Genomic DNA, 20,188 nt, shown 5'->3' with positions numbered 1-20,188 from the left:
TCCTACATCACTTGGCTATAGCCCTGACACCCTGCTTACATTTATTTATTTATTTATTTATTTATTTATTTATTTATTTTAAAAATCACCTTTTCAGACAGAGGGGAGAGACAGAGAAATTTTTCCACCTGCTGAGTTACTAACCAGATGGCCACAATGACCAGAGCGGGGTCAGACTGAAGCCAGATGCCAGGAGCTTTATCTGAGCCTCCCACATGGATGGCAGGAGCCCAAATACTTGGACCATCTTACATCATTTTACCCAGGCAACTAGGAGGGAACTGGATGGAAAGTGAAGCTGCTAGGGCACCAAATGATGACCATATGGGAGGCCACTGCTACAGTGATTTTTCCAGCTCTGCCCCAATGCCAGCCCCTCTACTTACTTTTACTCATTCCCTAGACCTTGCTTCTGCTGCTTGCCCTAGGCACATCATTGTTCCCAACGGATAGCAAGTAGACAACAAGGACAAGGCTTACCTTACTTTGATACTCATTCCCCTTCCACAGCCGCTGCTGCCACACTTCACTCACCAGGCAAGGCACCCTCAGATTCCACACTTGGCTGTATCAGTCCTGGGTACCACATACCACTTTGCCTGGTACACACTGAGCCATGCTCAGATCACAGCCCAATCAATATTTTTTTTCTTGCCCCTACCTGCACCATATTCTGACTCATGTCACTTAGATCCCAGAATGCCTCATCTGACTCCTAATCCTAATTCTTCTCGGTCTGACAACCCCCAAAGGCTTTCAGGACCTGGATTTATTGAACATTTCATGTTAGAGGCCAAAATGCCATTCCCAAGTATACTCCTTGGAATGAATGGGATTTGAAACTTTCATGGAATGTAAATTTGCAGGAGGCACCAGGCTTCATGAAGCTTGCTAACATAGTATAAGGTTATGATCCGAAAAATGTTCACCTGCATCTGGCATTTTCACATCTGGAAATGGAGATATCTTTAAGAACAATTCTGTACTCTGCTTTTAAAAGTATGGAGCTCTATTACGAAGTAATTCAAGTCACTCTGATTGCTTAGCATTGCAGGATCTTGCAGACTGGAGCTACAGACAGACCCTTGTAGTTCCTGAAACTAAAACCTCCTGCCCTTATCCTCCCATAATGATCATAATTAAGGGCCAATATTGGAGACACTTGAAACTTGAGCTGGGCTTCTGGTTACAGACCAGGTCTAAGCTGGGTCATTCTCTAACAAGCAAATTGTTATGTTAAGGAAATGACTGGGACCAGTACTAATCCTTGAAGTAATCAGCCTGATGAGTAGTTTGAGCTATTGGTCTTAATGTGATGGAGTGGCTACAATAGGGAAACGAATAGTGGTTCCACAAATCACTGACACTTTCAGAGAAAGATAAAGTGGAGCTTAAAAAAAAAAATGGAATGGGGCTAGCATACTGGCTCAACAGGCTAAATCCTCCACCTGCAGAACTGACATCCCATATGGGTGCCAGCTCCCGTTCCAGCTGCTCCACTTCCAACCCAGTTCCCTGGTGATGACCTGGGAAAGCAGCTGAGGATGGCTCAAGCCTTTGGTCCCCTGCACCCATGTTGTGGACATGGAAAAGTTCCTGGCTCCTGGATTCAGATTAAGTCAGCTCCAGTTGCTGTGACCATTTGGGGCGTAAAAAAGTGAATGAAAGATTCTCTCTCTCCCTCCTATTTTTATTGGAAAATCAGACTTACAGAGTGAAGGAGAGACAGAGAGAAAGAACTTTCATCCACTTGTTCACTCCACGACTGGCCCCAACAGCCAAAGCTGAGCCGATATGAAGCCAGGAGTCAGGAGCTTCTTCCAGGTCTCCTACATGGGTGCAGGGTCCTAAGGTGTTGGGCCATCCTCGACTGCTTTCCCAGGACACAAGCAGGGAGCTACATGGGGAAGTAGGGCTGCTGGGACACAAACTGGCACCCATATGAGATCCCGGGCCCAAGCATGCAGGGGGAGGACTTAGCCACTGCGCCTTCATGCCAGGCCCAAAAATAAATAAGTATTTTGAAAAATCAAAACCAGATGTTACAGAGGCCACAGTGTTAGTAAAATGGATCTGACTGAAAGAGGCCAGGAGGCGCTTGCTGATGGTAGCTCCAGAGAGCTAAGTGCTTTCCTTCACACTTTGTCTATCAGCTCTGCAAAAAAAATCATCTTTGAGCATAAAAATTACCAGTAGAAGGGGACACAGGAAAATGGAGGCCTGCCTCCTGGTTGTATCAAGGATGACACGGGTTAATACACAGTAAGTACTGTTTTTACCCTATCAATATGCTTTTGTTTATCATCTAGGTGTCCTCCATAGCAGCTAGCTGTGTTCTGCAATGGCGGGGAAAGAAATCCCTGCCTTGTGAGGGACAGCATTTGGAAGTCCAGAGAAGACAGATTCTAAGTGAGATGTGCTGACACATGAAGAAGAGTGCCCTGGAAGAAGTCAAGGGCACATCTCTCCTGGAACAAAGTGAAACCATGCACACCATCTCTAGGGGCTGGTCCGAAAGCACCTAGCTCCTAAGAGCAGACAAACCCCTGCAGGGTTCTTCAAGCCATTCTTGTCTGCATAGGTACTCAAACCAGGTACTGCCACCCCAGGGGCCTCTGAATTTCAGAAATGGTTGTACTTTTGTTCATGTCCGCAAGATAGGCACTGTTAAAGCATGATGGCCGTGGGGCCTGAGTGGGACTGAAGGAGCACAAAGGCAGAAAGAACTAATCAGGACGTGAGGGTAGGAAGCCTTTTGGAGATGGTAATATCTTTCATCGAAGCCGCCGTTGCACCCCAGCCCAGAGAAAGTACTCACTGCGAATTCGGTCGGCCTGGCGAATCCCTTGGAGAATGTTACCCATGCTCTGGCTGTCTTCTCCTGTGGTCAGGACGACCCCTACAGGCAGGCCATGGCTCTGAAGAGCACTTGCGACTTGGTTGGCTGTGTGCACCCAGATGTCTTCATCTGAAGAAATGACTCCAGCATGAGCCCACTGGAAATATTTCATGACAGTTACAAGTACCCGGATGGGAGAAGGGAGTGTCCGAGAAAATGTTGTGTAACTCTCCTTCTTGTTTAATTCATAATTCACACAAGCCCAAGAGAAAATCCCTTTGTTCCAGCTGGTGCCCAGGAGCGCAGCTGCCTCACAGTACCCAGGGTTGGCAGGTCCAATAAATCCTGAGGCCATCTGGTGGTGGGAAATAAGACTGGAGAGGGCCCTCGAAGCCTGGCAGTCTTCGTTGAGAATCACGTATTCAAAAGTGTGAACCAGATCAAGTGATGAGTTCTGGTTGATTCGATCAATTGCTAACTGAGCAGCAACCTGAGGCAGCGCCTTTGAGAATAATGGATCACAAGTCCAAGGGCCCAGCACTCCTATTTTGTAGGGCAGGGACCCCACCTGCTGCAGGAGGGACAAGAGTGCCAAGAGGAACAGGCACCACAGGAGCTTGGAGGATGCAAGACCATGGTGTCCTGGCAGTCTGTTGGGAGCCACAAGGCAGCACATAAGGTGAGACAAAGGCCAGGATCCCAGGAACATAGCCCTCCTGATTCCAGTAAGCCAACGATGAGTTCCTGCAGCGTTATTCTGCCCCTCTGAGATGCACAGGAAGGTTTCCAAATGTCTGTCAATCAGAGGAAAAGGTTTGTTACTTACATTATTTCTGAAGCTTCTAAAAACATCAGTTATGGAAGAATGGCATAGAAATGGTGTGCTCTAAGCTGAATATTTATTTAGTTATTTATTTATTTTTGACTAAAACTGCTTACTCCTTGTTTAAGTAAACAACTCTTCTGCCCACTGTTCAATCGCTTACTTCACCCACAAGTCAGGCAATCGCTGAAGTTCCTCCTTGTTTCTGCCCTCACATTCAGTCCATTGGCAAGTCCAGTTGATTAAACATCAGCTACCACTTCCCACTTCACAGTGTCACGAAGATTAGGTGGGATAAGAAAAGGCCTGCCATGTCATTAGCACTGTTTTAGTCATTTTATTATGATTTTTATAGTTCCTAATATGCTGTTTTTCTCTTCCATACTACTCTCTTGGAGAGACAAGTGTTAGTTAACAGATTGTGGTAGAGAAGGTGTTAACACATAATGGTAATGTAGAGAAAAAAGCTATATGATTGAGGTGTCCCAAGGAAGCAGATCTCTCTGAGTTTAACATCAAAAACCGCCAAGTGAATGGAGTCACAAAGGGATTTGGTGCTGAGAGCCTTCCAAGAAGGAGTAATATGCAGAAAGAGGCAAGGGCAATACATGGGAGCTTCAAAACACTCATAGAAAATTTAATTAAAAGATGCTTAAATCTGTGCAAAAATTATTTTTGAAACCCATGCGTAGAGGTGACATTTAAAGTTCATGGTGTGAACCATGAATGGATTTATTCCTGCAGACAGAGGTAGGATGCAAAGAAATGACATTCTCAGATTTCCAATTCAAGTATCACTCTGACAGCAGGGTACACACTCGAGTGATAGGGATCAAGCTGGAAAGCCCAGGAAAGCAACACAATGTGGAAGAGAATGGCATGTTGGAATTCCAGGATAATGACATGTAGAGAATAGAAAGCATGTTCAGTGTCAAACTCTAACACGAAGTAAAAGTAGACTAAAGATAGAAAGGTGTTCACTGGATTCGGATTCAGACTAAGGATGCAAACGAAGAGACCACCAATGAATAAAACATGAACGCAGATTCATCAAGCAGAGTAAACAGACTAGAGAACTCTTTCAAGATGACACACGTGTCATGCAAAGGTTTTCTTGAACTAGCCCTTATCTTTCCCTAACACCTCATCTCCTTTTGTTCTTACTCAATGTCATAATACATTTTGAGTGCTGCTTTCTAGACTTGAGTGAGACCATCTGTAAAGGATGTGGAAAGTGTCATTTTCTCGGCCGTGGATGCCCTCCTCCCTTCTCCCTTACTACCCTTGTAGGTTCTCCTGATGCCTATTTTTGTTAGACTCAGCAGAAGTGTGACAGCTACAGCTAAAGTTCACTGTTTCTCCACGTGTGTTTCACATTTGTGACCATTACAAAAGGTCTCACTTTGATTGTGAACTTTCTCTGTTTCTGCTCCTCTGTATGGAAAAGATACAGAACTGTTTGCTATCTCTGCACTTACAGGATCTCCTACTTTCAACCACAAGGAGTGAGCAACATTGAGAGTTCGGAGAAAACAATCTGTTCCAGTGGGAAGTCCCAGATGTCCTCTTTTTAAAATCCATCTATTTTTAAGATTTATTTATTTTGGAGTCAGAACAGCGGCTAAACAGGCTAATCCTTAGATTTGCAGCCCTAGCATCCAACGTGGGCACCAGTTGTAGTTCCAGATGCTCCACTTCCGATCAATTTCCCTTCAAATGGCCTGGGAAAGCATTGGAATGAGGCTCAAGTCCTTAGGCCCCTGTACTGACATGCGAAACCTGGAAGAAGCTCCTGGCTTCTGGCTTCAGATAAGCACAGCTCTGGCCGTTATGGCCATTTGGAATGTGAACCAGCAGACAGATGATTGCGTTCTCTCTCTCTCTCTCTCTCCAGTCTCTGTCTCTCCTATCTAAAAATCTGCCTTTCAAATTAAAAATAAGTCACAGTTACAGAGAGGGAGAGATAGAAAGATCTTCCATCTGTTGATTCACTCCCAACATTCCCCACAATGGCCAGAACTTGACTGGTCCAAATCTGGGAGCCAAGAGCTTCTGGGTTTTCCACCTGAGTGCTGGGGACCAAGCACTTAAGCCATCCTGCACTGCATTCTGAGTCTATTAGATGGAGCTGGATGAGAAGTGGAGCAACCAGGAATCAAAATAATATCCATATGGGATGCCAGCACCACAGGCAGAGGATGAGCTTGCTGAGCGACTGCACCAGCCCCAGGTCCAAATACCTAGCAAAATGCACAAGACATACTACGCATCAGATACGTGTTTGTGTAATGAATATAAAAACATTAAGTGACCTATTCTCAGGAACAACTCCAATAGACATCATAAGAAGAATTATTTGTTTAAATGAGGTGGTAATGAGGAAAAGTCTTAGCAATGCCTTAATCCTATAGAAAAAAATGGTATGATTCTTTTCTGGACTGATAATCAGCACTGGTGTGCAGCAATCAAGAACAAGTGGGTATTCATTACTAGCAGTTCTGCCTGTGCCAGCAAGCTTCTTGACATACCCCAAAGTTTGTGAGAAACCTTTACTCTTCAAGACACCAGCCTGGGGTATCCCCGGCAGATCACAAAAACACACCAAAGCACCATGCCCTGACATTTGCGCACAGACAAAAGCTGGTTCAAATGAAGGTCAAGAAATGCATATGAGAAGAAACACCTCACAGAAAGGTGAGCCAGAGGCTCAGGGCTGTGTGTGGGGAGAAACAAATTTCCAATATTGCTTCGGAGCTGGTTGGAAGATGGTTCTGGGCTTATTATACGCATAAACCCTCAAATATGTTTCTGGATGCTGCTAGATAATCTAATCCAGCCTCTCTCTGCAAACAGGTTAGTTACAAACACTAATGCTGAAGATATGAGGATGAGATGTTGATGCGTGGAGGGTGAGTTGTAAATTTGCCTTCAAAGAGTTCCCAGTCCAACACCATAGACTGAGCACTGGTTAAAAGTCAAATGTTTCTCTCCTCACCTTCCCTTTCCTTCTATCATGGCAGCATTTGGGAGTTAGGACACTTCAGGAGTAATTCCTTCTCTGGAGTTGCACAGAAGGAATCCCTATTTCTGATCTGCATTGTGTCAAGAATATTGAACCATATTTATCTCTGCCCTGATAGGATCTCACTGTTTTTACCACTAGAAGTAAGCAGAATTGGGGTCGATGTTGTAGCACTGCAGGTAAAGCTGCCACATGCAGTGACAGCATTACAAATGGGTATTAATTCATGTCCCAGCTGTTCCATTTGCAATCCAGTTCCTGGCTAATACGCCTGAGAGAGCAACAGAGGATGGCCCTAGAACTTGGACCCCTGGACCCCTGTGGGAGACACAGAAGAGGCTCTTTCCTCATAACGCCAGACCAGCCATTGTGGCTATTCAGGGAATGAAGATCTCCTCTTTTCTCCTCTTCTCTCTCTCTGTCTCTCCTCTTCTCTCCTCTCCTCTCCTCTCCTCTCCTCTCCTCTCCTCTCCTCTCCTCTCCTCTCCTCTCCCCCTTCTCCCCTCCTTTCTTTCTCCCCCCTGTATATGACTATGGTTTTCTTTTTTTCTTTTTTTTTTTTTTATTGGAAAGGCAGATATACAGAGGAGAGACAGAGAGGAAGATCTTCCATCCAATGATTCAGTCTTCAAGAAACCGCAACAGCCGGTGCTATGCCGACCCGAAGCCAGGAGACAGGAACTTCCTCTTCTGGGTCTCCCACGCAGGTGCAGGGTCCCAAAGCTTTGGGCCGTCCTCGACTGCTTTCCCGGGCCACAGGCAGGGAGCTGGATGGGAAGCAAGGCTGCCGGGATTAGAACCGGTGCCCATATGGGATCCCGGGCGTACAAGGCAAGGACCTTAACCACTGCGCCACCGCGCCGGGCCCATGACTATGGTTTTCAAACAAGTAAATGCATCTTATTTTTTTAAGAAGTACATGATATGGAAGGCAACCAACATGGAAGTAGACCCCTAATACCAGAAACCAATACTGTAAGGTGCTATGGCTTGGGAGTGGTTTCTATAAAAATTCATGCTGATATGTGCCCCCTCAGTACATAAAAATATTGAGAGGCAGTGGGAACTTTAAGATATGATTAGGTCTTTTAGATGGATTAATGAGATTTTTGTGAGAGTCATTCTCACAGAAATGCATTCGTTTTCAAGAGAACAGGATATTATAAAGCTATCCTAGCAGCTCTCCTCTCTCACCACGAGATCTCTCTTCCCTCTGTGCCAGCTCACTGCTGTTCCACACCCTCTTACCATGTGATGTTAGCTGCCATCCCATATGGTGCAGCATGAGGTTCTTGCCAGATGCAGCCACCGGATCTTGACTTTCCATGCATCTAGAATCATGAACTACATAAACCCCCCTCCTTTATCAAGTTCCCAGCCGCAGGTATTTTTGCAGTAACAACATAAAAGGCGTTTAAGACAGAAGACAATCAACTACCTGTTCTCCCCCTTACGAACCACTGTGATGGGTTCTTTCACAAACCTTTACATCTGAGCTAGAATTGAGCACTTGGAAATACAGGCTGAGATTTTTCGAGGTTCCAGTGATGTGCCAAACACTCAGCTGCACGCTTCACATGTATTATTCCGTTTTTTTTAATGCACTTTTAAAAACTCAGTAAGATTCTTTTGAGGTGAGTGTTATGACCATTACTCACAGAGAATGAAACTGGGATTCAGAAAAGGGAAAGTAATTTGCCTGAGAAATACAATGGTAAAAGGGTTTTGCATCACTGTTGATTAAGCACTGTGCTAGAAGGCCAGTAACCTAGGAATTCACTGAGAAGCCCATATATGCTATGCTATTCAAATGGAGGTCAGATGACCACTGATGACCACTATTTAAAAAAATGTTTTCTTAATATCTCATGAAGGAACTAATGAATTAAAGATGGAGGATGAACAGAGCAAGTAGACAGGAGCAAGTTGGAATTCATTCTCCAACTAGAAGGAATTGCCCACCAGTGTTTTAATCCCAGTGCTGAGAAAGCTCACTTACCTCTGACTCAGGGCACAGCACCGCACAAGCAGAAGTGGGACCCACCAGTCACCTTGTCTTCTGTATAAAGCTAATCCTAGTTTGAAGAATGGAAGCTATCAAGAGTGTACCCTGTAGCCTATTAGCTCTGATTCACAATTTCCTTGTCTGCAAAATGAGGGTAAATCTAATGTCATCTTTTTGAGATAAGGGCTTAAATAAATTAGGAGGCTAAGCATACAATGGTTTTTCAACAAACGCTAATTCTTGCTTGCTGTTCACAAAGAGCACTGCATTGGGAATCAGAAGGCCCGTGTTCCAGACCCCCTTCCATTACTGAATCACCGCTGGACACATCATTCCCTGCCTCGGGGCTCTCTTGTGCTTCCCCCGCAGCACGAATACAGGTTCTGCGAGACCCTTTCTTGTCCAACATATATTGATCCTGGTATTCTGTACTATTGAAAGACCGCTACTTCTCAAAATCTGTAGTGCTAAACTGCTCTTGGAGTTTATTCAACACTCTCTAACTCTTGCTGCACTAATTAACTTCCTGTGAGAAATGGATTGCCCCAAGTGGTTTGTACTGACTTGTGTCTCAGAGATTCAAGTTCTTCATGATTTTTACTTGGGTCTATAATCCTCTTTCAAGTAACTGTGATGTCATTGATGCCTCATCTCCCATGCAGTTCTAGAGACAGCTTTGGCCGAGCGGTTATTTTTTCAGTATTGTGCTATGACTAGAATCACAAACGAAGTGAAAGAGGATAGAGTCCTGGCCAAGAAATCTCATCAAGAAAAGCAATCACTTGCATTTAAATGGAGAGTGCAGCAATGCTCACTTAAGACCTTATTTAAAACCTGGCGGGGTGCTCTTGGGTTGTTTTGTTTTGTTCTGTTGTAAAATCAGCCAGTATGTAAGCTTGATCTTCAAACTTCTAGCCCAGTCCTCTCCTCTCCGGTCAATTGGGAGAAAAACAAGTTAAATAATTTGTACTGATATGTAAATGGATGCTAGCATGTCCCTACAACTCCCTAACCATAGTGTTTATTTTTAATACAGGTGGGCAGACATTCACATCAAGAAACTCTAGTGTTGTAAATTCAATTTCATCCATCAGTAGCAGATAGGCAAAAGGAGATTGACCATTTTAGAGATAGAAAACTGATGGGACCTGTGCTGCTCAGGTCACAGTGATCTATTACAGGTGGCAGGCTGGCATTTGAAATGTTAGAATCCAGGTCTTCTAAGCACAATGCCTGCCCTTTCCTAAATTCGAAAACCTTTGCTCTAAATAAAATAAAATAAAATAAAATAAAATAAAATAAAACAGCATTTAGCCTTCACCTGATAATTTGGATTTAAATTAAAAAACAGAACGCTCTTATGAAAATAAGTTGTCTTATTGTCTTCAAAAAAAGAAACAGTTGTAGGCTTCCCTGGAGTTAATGGCAAACATGGGCATAAACAAAATAGAGTTGGAAGGTTCTGCATTTTTGAAACAGACTGCTCTGAACCCACAGTTGTTCTGGAGCAGCTGACTCAGGCGGTAACATAGAAGGTGGCTAGAGCCTCGGGGATGCATCATTTCCTGGCAGGTAGCTTTCCCAATCTGGTGGGAAGTTTGTTCTTTAAAAATGTACAAAGAAAGACTATGACAAATAGCTCGGAGGGAAATGGTTCCTCATCCCAGCTTGTCAAGACAGGGCCTTCTCAGGATGATTGATCTTTGCAGTTACAGCCTGAATCAAGTTAACAGGTTGTATAAGACAACATCAGGAAGAAATCAAAAAGAATCATGAGGGAAACTAAACGAAAGCTTAGCCGAGAGCCTTGGAGCCCAAATCTTAATTCAAAGTCTTTCAAAGGCTCCTTTTCCTTTTTCCCCTTCCCCTATTATTTCCTTCTTTCCTTCTTTCCTTTCTTCATTTTTCCTTTTTTTCTATATATGGCAGTAAAATGAATGCATCTCAAAGGCTGAGCTCACAAGTGGGCTGTTTTTCCCCATTACATTCATACAAACAAGAGCCATCAACTACTCACCATGCAATCCACCGCTTAAACATCTTCAATCCACTGCCTGCGCATGCAAATCTGACAGAGCCAACCCAGTGTGTCCATTTCTGCACATCCTCTACCCATTCATAATCCTGCCAAGAACTCCAACCTGTTGATAAATTTCATTAATTGGGTGAATAACTGAAAGTGATAGTGAACCTTTTCAAAATCACTCTTTAGCATCCCCAGACCAGACCTCGATTAGGATTTAGAGTGACACTTTTAATCCTTTAAATTGATCCCACCTGTAGCCGAGTTAGTACTGACCTAAATGCGTTGACCCAGAGATTAACAGACAATTAGAGTCCTCTGGATAAATGTGTCCTCTACAGACTACTGCCTTCCACCTTTCAAAGTCAGACTCACATTCCCCGAGATTGTGCCTTTGTGGTCTTCCTTTTACCTTTTGTCTAATAAACACAAAGCATTTTCTTTCCAGGACAGCTCTAAATTCCAGGATATTCATCAGCTGTGGTTCCATCCCAGGCTATGAAAGGTGATCAAGGCTGGGACTCTGCTAAATCCGAAGTGGGGGATTGGTCATCTTCTATTCTCCTTAAGTGACTTCTCTTAGTACCTTTTTTTTCCAAGACAGACCCAAAATCCTATCCATGCCATTATATGTGCACACACACACACACACACACACACACACACATATTTGCTCTATCCTTTGAGAACTATCTTTTGCCCTTTATCAGTTCCTAGGCACCATTCACTCAAGGCCCTGTTGTGGATGCCCAGGGGTAAGAACTAAGACATTAATGACCAAAACTGGCTTCTATTAAATGCGGGTTTCTATGCAACAGACATTTTTCAATTAGCTTCACTGAGGTATGAGAATAGCTCACCCACACAGCAGAAAATCCATCTTTTTGAAATGTATAGTTTACAGGCTTTTATGTGTTTGTTTTCAGTATATTCATGAGGTTGTGCAAACATCACTGCTTTGTTTTGGGAAAGGATTTTATTGAAATGCAGTGCACATACCAAGCAGTGCATGTAAGTATACAAGTAATGAGTTTTGTGTCTGTGCACAGTCACAACCAATACTCAAGAAAAAAACATTACTAGTGCTCCAAGACTCCTCACTATACTCCCTCCATGGCCTTAAAAAAAACACGTAATAAAGAAAATATCACATGGTATGATTCAGCATCAGCAGTTTTCAATGCTTTTTTAAAGACTTATCTGAGAAAACGAAAGACATCCACAGAGAGAGACAGAGAGAGAGAGATCTTCCATGCACTCCCCCAATGGCTAACACCAAGAGCCAAGAACTCTATCTGGGTCTCCCCCTTGGGTGCCACGCACCCAACCATTTGGGCAATTTTCTGCTGTTTTTCCCAGAACATTAGCAGGGAGCTTGAGAACCAGTATTCACATGGCATGTCAATGTCACGAGCAATGGCTTAATCCACTGCACCTCAACACTTGATCCTACCGCTTTTCAATTAAAAACATTCCATTATTCCCACAAAGAAATGTGGTATCTGTTTAAAAATCACTCCCCACTACTCTGCTTGCTCTTCCTAGACCCACTAACTGACTTTGTGGCTCTACAGGTTTGCCTATTTGGGACATTATATAAATGAGACAATATGGCATGGTCTTTTGTGGCTAGCCTTTTTCATTCAACGTATTGTTTTCAAGGTACATGCATGTTCTAACATATGTTGCCTCATAGTTTTATGACCAAATAATACTCCACTTCTTATCTATTTATCAAATGATACATTTTGGGGTTATTTCCAGTTTTTAGCTATCATGAATAAAGTTTCAATTAAATGTGTACATACTTTTGGGGGGACATAATGTTTGCACTTCTCAGGTAATATAGCATTGCTAGGTAGTCTAGAAATCCCATTTAAGTTTTATATAGCTATGAAACTATTTTTCCAAAGTTATCTGTACCTTAATATCTTCCAATAAGCAATGTGAGTTCTTGTTGCTTCACATCTTGGCCAACACTTTTGATTTTTGTATGATTGGTACTTCCATACACACCTTATGTAATCTTATATTCATAACAACCACAAAGATATATATTAGTCTCCCAATTTTGTAAATGAAGATATCAAGAGGGCCTGGCACAGTGGCCTAGCGGCTAAAGTCCTCGCCTTGAACGCTCTGGGATCCCATATGGGCGCCGGTTCTAATCCTGGCAGCTCCACTTCCCATCCAGCTCCCTGCTTGTGGCCTGGGAAAGCAGTCGAGGATGGCCCAAAGCCTTGGGACCCTGCACCCGTGTGCGATACCCGGAAGAAGTTCCTGGATCCTGGCTTCGGGTCGGCATAGCACCGGCCGTTGTGCTCACTTGGGGAGTGAATCATTGGATGAAAGATCTTCCTCTCTGTCTCTCCTCCTCTCTGTATATCTGACTGTCCAATAAATAAATAAATATTTTTAAAAATGCATCTTTAAAAAAAAAGATATCAAGAGCAAAGTAAACTAGGCCGTAACCATATGTATTGAATGCTGATAATATGGTAACATTTCTGGAAGCTATCTCTCCTGCAATCTTCAAAGTGACCCCATGAGTGAGATAATGTTTGAATTACTAGATGTACATAGAGGTCAATGTAACTTTTCCAAAGCCATGTAGCCACTAGGCAGTGAAGCCAGGATTCGAACTCAACCCGCTCCTCAGAGTCAGAATTCAAATTCAAGGCTATTTATTTTCAACAAAGTCATGATTATCTTTGATATATTCCACTGACTTGTGATCCCTCCAAAGGTGGCTTGCATTTTACCAGAATTTCTAGGGGAAAAAAGTGATGAATTTCCAAGGGAAATGATATCTGACTGTAGAATTGTAGGTAACCTGATGAAAATGCTGTTGCAGATGTGGGCCTCCGGCCACCTTGACCATCTGGCAGAAGATGCCCTAAGTGACTGCCAGCAGACATCTCATAAGAAGGTTATGATGAAGATTAGAACTGTCATTCAAGGAACATCCCCGAATCCTGAATAGGTGTGGGACACCAAATTTATAGGCCTGGAGCAGTAACTTGGAATTAATGTACAAAAAAACTTCTAAGGTAAATTTAATTTTGATCTGGAATATCACAGACATTTGCCTTTTTTCAGCGTTAATAATAGATAACAGTTATTAAGGATTTACAATGTGTTAGGTACTGCTCTATTGCCTTTACATATACTAATTATTTGAATTGTCACAACAATCTTATGATGCAGATAGTATCATTCACGTTTTCTAGACAATGAATCCGAGACACAGAGATGCAGTGATTTGCACAAGAGCGCACAGCTGGGATGTGTTGGAATCAAACTACCTTGTGAGTGCAGGTAACCCAACTCTAGTGCCACAGCTCCTAACTATTGTCTCTTAACCCACTTTAAAGAATAGATGTATTTGACAAGTAGAATTATACACAGAGAGCAAGAGATACAGTTCTTATGTCCACTGGTTCACTCCTAAAATGTGCACAACAGCCAGGGCCAGGGCCGGGCTAATCCAGGAGCCAGGAGTATATCCAGATCTCTCATGTGGGTGGCAGTGGTCCAAACATTCCTGCTGCTCCATCAGAACACTTTACAGGGAGCTAGATTGGAAGGAGAGCAGCCCAGACAGAAACTGGCACCCATATGGGAAGCTGATATTGCCAATATCAGCTTTATCTGCTTATGTCACAACTCCAGCTCCATCTGTTGCCACTTAAAAAAAAAAATCACAGGTGGTGTTCATTGGATTGATGCATATACTCAAAAAATGCTTTGGGATCCATAAGTTTCAGTTACAATAAACTTAGTCATTTTAAGACAGAAAATTCAAAACCATTTGGAGTCCTTAGGAGTTTAAACTCACTGACACTTCAAATCCTCCAGACCTTTTAGCACTGCTATGTCAGCAACATCAGGTAGGCACGCTCTCTCAGTAACTTATTTCCTCAGTTTTCTCACTTAGGGCACCAGAAAATCCATAAACACACCAGATTTCTATTACAACCCTTATCAGCTCCTGTTCTACATTGTCAATATCAAAATATATGGAGCTCAAGTATCAATGGATATTCTTTCCACAGAACTTGTATGTTTTGGATATGGCTTGATTCTGTCCCCCAACATTCATGTGCTGAAAACTCGGTCACCTACATAGTGACAGCACTGATCATTGCTGGAGCCTTAATAGGAGACAGCTAGTGGGATGTGATTAGACCAGGAGAGCCCAGCCTTGGGAAGGAAGGCACGAACGAAGTCTTTACAGAACCAAATCGATTGGCACAGGAGCAGCTTTTTTATAAAGCAGTCAGCGCACATGCACAGTCCCTCCTGCACGCAACCAATGCCCTCTCTGTTCTCCAACCCGTTCTAATAAAGCCAAAATATCCAGGAAGGTAAGGTAAACATGAGGGAGGCTAAGAGTGGAAAAACTACAAAAAAAAAAAAAAAAAGATGTTAGACAAACTTCTGCATCTTGATTGATTGATTGCAGTGAGACCTCTGGCCTGCGATTCCTGGCCTTCCTGGAACTATTTCACTTAGTCCTGCCTCACTGAAAGTTCTTTTGCATTCTCAGTAGTAGTAAACTCTGTCTGCCACGCTTGTATAAGAGTACCTCAAGAACCTTATACAAACAGTGAGATTAAGCCATTTGTTTTGATGCAAAAATTTGTAAACTCATGGATAGTTTTTGCAGAATATTTTCCACAAACTGCTTAAATACCCCTCTTAGGCATAAATGCAAATTTCTGCATCAAAATAGGTTGTTGATTCCATATTTCCACGAACTTTTTAAAGCCCCATCATGGAGAGCTGTGGATGTGTATTTATGGATCAGTTTTCCTTCCGTTTTGAATGTAGAGGTAGAAGCCTGACCCAGCTTTTTGTCATCTTCAGCCCAGACTATTTGACCAGACTAAGGCTCAGTGCTGTCCCCTAGCAGTAAGATTCGAAACTGAAATTAAATCTGCCGTTGTAATGACCGCAGACAGACAATAGATGTCACTGTGACACCATTATTATCAAATTTTCTTAACTATCCCTTATTGCACCTGTAAAACTGATGTTACAATTTCAACAGTTGTTTAAACTTGCATTGACTTTGATTTCACAGTTAGCTTCATATCTCTTCTCGCTCCCTATGTCAAATACATAAATGAATAAATTTTAAAGGGGGTAAATAATGTCCTGAAAGCCCAATTTAATTGTCTGTCAGGAGTCAACAGACTATGGTCTATGATTCAAATCCAGTGTGTCCTTTGTTTTTAGCATGTAATGGGTTTTGAAAGACTCATACCCATTTAATTGCCTTCTATGCCTGCTTTTTGCCCTTTTTGCTATACAATGACAAAATTAAGAATTTGTAACACAAAGCCTAGGACCATCTACTATGGATCTTTACATAAAACTACCAATTCCTGCTGTAGGCAGCTGGAAATCCCTGAAAAATATCAAACAAGTGAACAGTGTGTCAGATTAAAGTGACACCACTGCATGGAGGTCATGTGGAATATTCTATCCAGATATTTGTTTTGAGCAGAGAAGCAGCAGCTGGGGAAGGAGAGGTTTCAAGGAGAATAATTAGAAAACTATTTTAATAGTGTGGGAAGTAACAATTGGGACCAGTGTTGCAGTGCCATCAAATTAACGTGCCACTTGCTACAATAACATTCCATATGAGCACAGGTTGAAATCCCAGCTGCTCTGTTTCCAATCCATGTCCTTGTTATTGAAACTGTGAAAGCAGTAGAGGATAGCCCAGGTGTTTGAACCCTACCCCCGTGTTGGGTGACCAGGATAGAATCTCAGCAGTCTGGGTTCAGCCTAGGTCAAGTGCTGGCTTCGTGGTCATCTAGGGAGTGAACCGATAGATGGAAGATCTCTCTGTTTTCTTCTATCTCTCTGTAATTCCACCTATCAAATAAAGAAAAGTAAATGTTAAAAGTAACTATATCAGGCCCGGCACAGTGGCCTAGCAGCGAAAGTCCTTGCCTTGAACTCTCCGGGATCCCATGTGGGTCCTGGTTCTAATCCCGGCAGTTCTGCTTCCCATCCAGCTCCCTCTTGTAGCCTGGGAAAGCAGTCGGGGAAAGCCCAAAGCCTTGGGACCCTGCAACCACATGGGAGACCTGGAGGAAGTTCCTGGCTCCTGGCTTCAGATTGGCTCAGCTCCAGCCATTGCGCTCACTTGGAGAGTGAATCATTGGATGAAAGATCTTCCTCTCTGTCTCTCCTCCTCTCTGTATATCTGACTTTGCAAAAAAAAAAAAAAAAAAAAAAAAACTTAAAAAAATGTTTTTAAAGTAAAGTAACAATATCAGCTGCCATTGAGTGAGTACTATTTGACAGATCCCCTGGTACACAGTGTGTGGCACCCAGCAAGGTCATAAACCCACTGAAAATTACTTTTCCAAGTCTCTAAATATTAGCATATCCAGAGATTACCTAGAACACTCCGCCCTTCTCTAACTGTATTTCCTTTGCAAGCAAATCTAAGATTTCTGTCTCCCATGTGACATACTTTCCTACTAATTTGTTTGGTTTTCATCGGGGCATAATGTGGAATTATCTTGTTTTTAATGTACTTACAATTTTCTTCTCCATAAATGAGAGCTTCCTAAATTCAGGGGCTTAGATTTTTTTTTTTTTCATTGTTGAATATTCCTGCTGTCCAAATCCAAAGTCAAGCCTAAAACAGTACCTGGCACCAAGTCAGTGTCCAATACACATGCATTACACAAATGATCAAATGTATTCAAGTGAGCGGCACAGTCACATGGAGAAACCCAGCTGGAAATGAACTCAATGAGGGAGCTTATCAATGTAACCCAGAACTGAGAGCAGGATAAAAAACTTAGAGAGTGAATCTGAAGAAACAAGTGGTAGGTATTCAAAACCACCCCCCATCTCTGTGTCCATTCTTGTCCTTCACCCACACGAACAATTTCTTTCCCAGGCAAAGTAACACAAGGATCCACCAACTAGAGGATGATTGCAGGGTGATGGCAATTCAGTCGTTTTCCCACAATGAGCACAAGGCAGTGTGCATAAATACAGAGTTTGAAGTTACATAAAACAACTGCTACGATCTCCAGTTTTGAAGTTGAAACAATGAAAGCTGCCTACTTCAGCTGCCCATTTTGTCCTCTGTTGCCTTCTGCTAGCATAGAACCTAAAGGGAATTCTTCAAAATGTGGGGTAGGCAACATCTGTTGGCAAGGATGTGAGGATAAATGTACCCGACTCCACTGCTGTTGTGAATGTAGGCTAGGGCAGCCACTACAGAAGCCAACATGGAGACTGCCAAGACAGCTGGAAGTTCATCTACTGTATGACCCAGCTCTCCCTCTCATTGGAATATATCCAAAGGAAGGGAAACCCGCATATGAGAAAGTGACTTGTAACCCTGTATTTATAGTAGCGCAATCAACAGTGAGATACGAGAAAATATAGACAGACAATTCAAAGGATGCATATAACATACCAAGATGAAATAAAGAAGATACTAAAAATTTGAACAGATCAATAACAAATGAGACTGAGTGGTAATTAAAAGTATCCTATAAAAAAGTCAAGATTTGATGATTTTGCATCTAAATTACATAAAACATTTAAAGGTGAATTAACTACAACACTTCTCAAACTGTTTCCAGAATATTGAAAAAAAACTTGAAACTGACAAACTCTTTTTATGAGACCAGCACTGTTCTGATACCAAACATAAAAAAAAAAAGCAAATCACAAATTTTTGAAGAGATACAGTTATAAAAATCTCAGATTACAAAGAATGAAGGTAGATCCCTAACTCTCACCAAATCAACTACAGATGGGGCCCAGTGCAGTGGCCTAGCGGCTAAAGTCCTCACCTTGAACTCTCCAGGATCCCATATGGACACCAGTTCTAATCCCGGCAGCTTCACTTCCCATCCAGCTCCCTGCCTATGGCCTGGGAAAGCATTTGAGGACGGCCCAAAGCCTTGGGACCCTGCACCCGTGTGGGAGACCTGGAGGAAGTTCCTGTTTTCTGATTTTGGATCAGCGAAGCATCGGCCGTTGTGCTCACTTGGGGAGTGAATCGTCAGACTGAAGATCTTCCTCTCTGTCTCTCCTCTCTGTATATCCGCCTTTCCAATTAAAAAAAAATCTTCAAATCAACTGTAGCTGGAGGCCTGAAGTTATAAAATTGCTGGAAGAGAATACAAGGGGAACACTTTAAGACATTGCTGTCAGGCCATGTTTTTTGGGGTAAGACCCCGAATGCACAGGCAGCAGACAGAACTGTTTTGTTCATGACACAATTGGATTTTGATTCCCTTTGTTTCATTGCCTCATGTTTTTAAGCACCGCTAAGATTAAACGTGTATTGCAGCTTTACATTTTACATCCAGCATGTGATTAGAAGAACTCACTTTCTTTTTCTTCGAGGATTTACTCTGTGATGATGCACTATCTCCCACTTGGGGAAAAAAAAAAATAACAGCGGTAAAGAACTGATAAACTGGAAAGGCAAAACACGGAAATGCAATGCTTGTGTTGCCACTGTGACACTTGATAGAGTCCAAATTTGCAACACGAGTTGCCTGGCAGAAGCCAGCTCAGTAGGCATTTCTTTGTGTTGCCTGTCATGAATTTATTGTGAAAACGTTGGCAGCCAATGAAAAAGAATTCAGTTTTTTGCTCTTGAGGCAAAGGCAACAGTGGTCACTTAATATGTTTTTCATGTCCAGTAAGAAGAAAAGAAATTCAGTTAAGTTCTTGAAATACACACACACACACACACACATATACACACTTCTATCTTTTTGGTAGATAAGAGTTATTATATGTACATCATGCCTTCTTAAACTCCTAAAACATTTGGCAACTAAAACTTTTTGGGAAGCTCAATAAAATCCAAATATAGTCTAATATCAATATGGTTAAAACTAATAATAAAATATGTAAGATCATTCCACACACAGGCAGAGCTCCTATTTTGCTACTTGGAGAGTGTGAAGTTAAAATTGAACCCTGGGGAGTGTCTTTGTCTTTTTTTTTTTTTCTCTTCTCTTCTAGAATATTTAAAACGCCAAGTGCTACTTGAGAAAAATGTTTATATGATTCTATTGCTGGCCCAGTGCAATAGCTCAAGTGGCTAACTTTCCATCTCCAAGTATCAGGATCCCATATGGGCACTGGTTCATGTCCCGGCTGCTCCACTTCCCATCCAGCTCCCTGCATGTGACCTGGGAAAGCAGTGGAGGACATCCCAAAGGCTTGGGATCCCACACATGCATGGGAGATCCAGAAGAAGTTCCTGGCTCCTGGCACCAGCTCAGTGCCGCTTCGGTGGCTGCGGCCACTTTGGGAGTGAACCAGTGGTTCGAAGATCTTTCCCTCTGTTTCTCCTTCTCTCCATAAATCTGCCTTTCCAATAAAAATAAATCTTAAAAAAGTCCAAATGCCAAGGAGAGCCTTGAGTTCATTGACAATGTGACCAGCTTGCTGATAACGTGAACCCTTCC

The 20,188-nt window shown here is 42.6% G+C and overlaps 1 protein-coding gene across 1 annotated transcript in view; it reads right to left on the bottom strand.

Moving 5' to 3' along the window:
- Positions 1–10,924, bottom strand: part of GUCY2F (guanylate cyclase 2F, retinal) — a 110,945-nt gene extending 100,021 nt beyond the window's left edge. Inside the window, exons 1-2 of the mRNA XM_040999789.1 lie at positions 10,707–10,924; positions 2,819–3,633 (exon numbers count right to left, since the gene is read on the bottom strand). Coding sequence (XP_040855723.1) covers positions 2,819–3,548 — 730 coding nt within the window. The 5' untranslated portion in view covers positions 3,549–3,633; positions 10,707–10,924. The remainder of the gene's footprint in view (positions 1–2,818; positions 3,634–10,706) is intronic.
- Between the last annotated feature and the right edge of the window lie 9,264 nt (positions 10,925–20,188).

The sequence above is a fragment of the Ochotona curzoniae genome, unplaced genomic scaffold (genome assembly GCF_017591425.1).
Source record: "Ochotona curzoniae isolate NIBS_2020 unplaced genomic scaffold, NIBS_Ocur_1.0 scaffold_1852, whole genome shotgun sequence".
Taxonomy (NCBI): domain Eukaryota; kingdom Metazoa; phylum Chordata; class Mammalia; order Lagomorpha; family Ochotonidae; genus Ochotona; species Ochotona curzoniae.
Note: the sequence above shows the minus strand (reverse complement) of the source record. Positions and strands in the feature narration are given on the sequence as shown.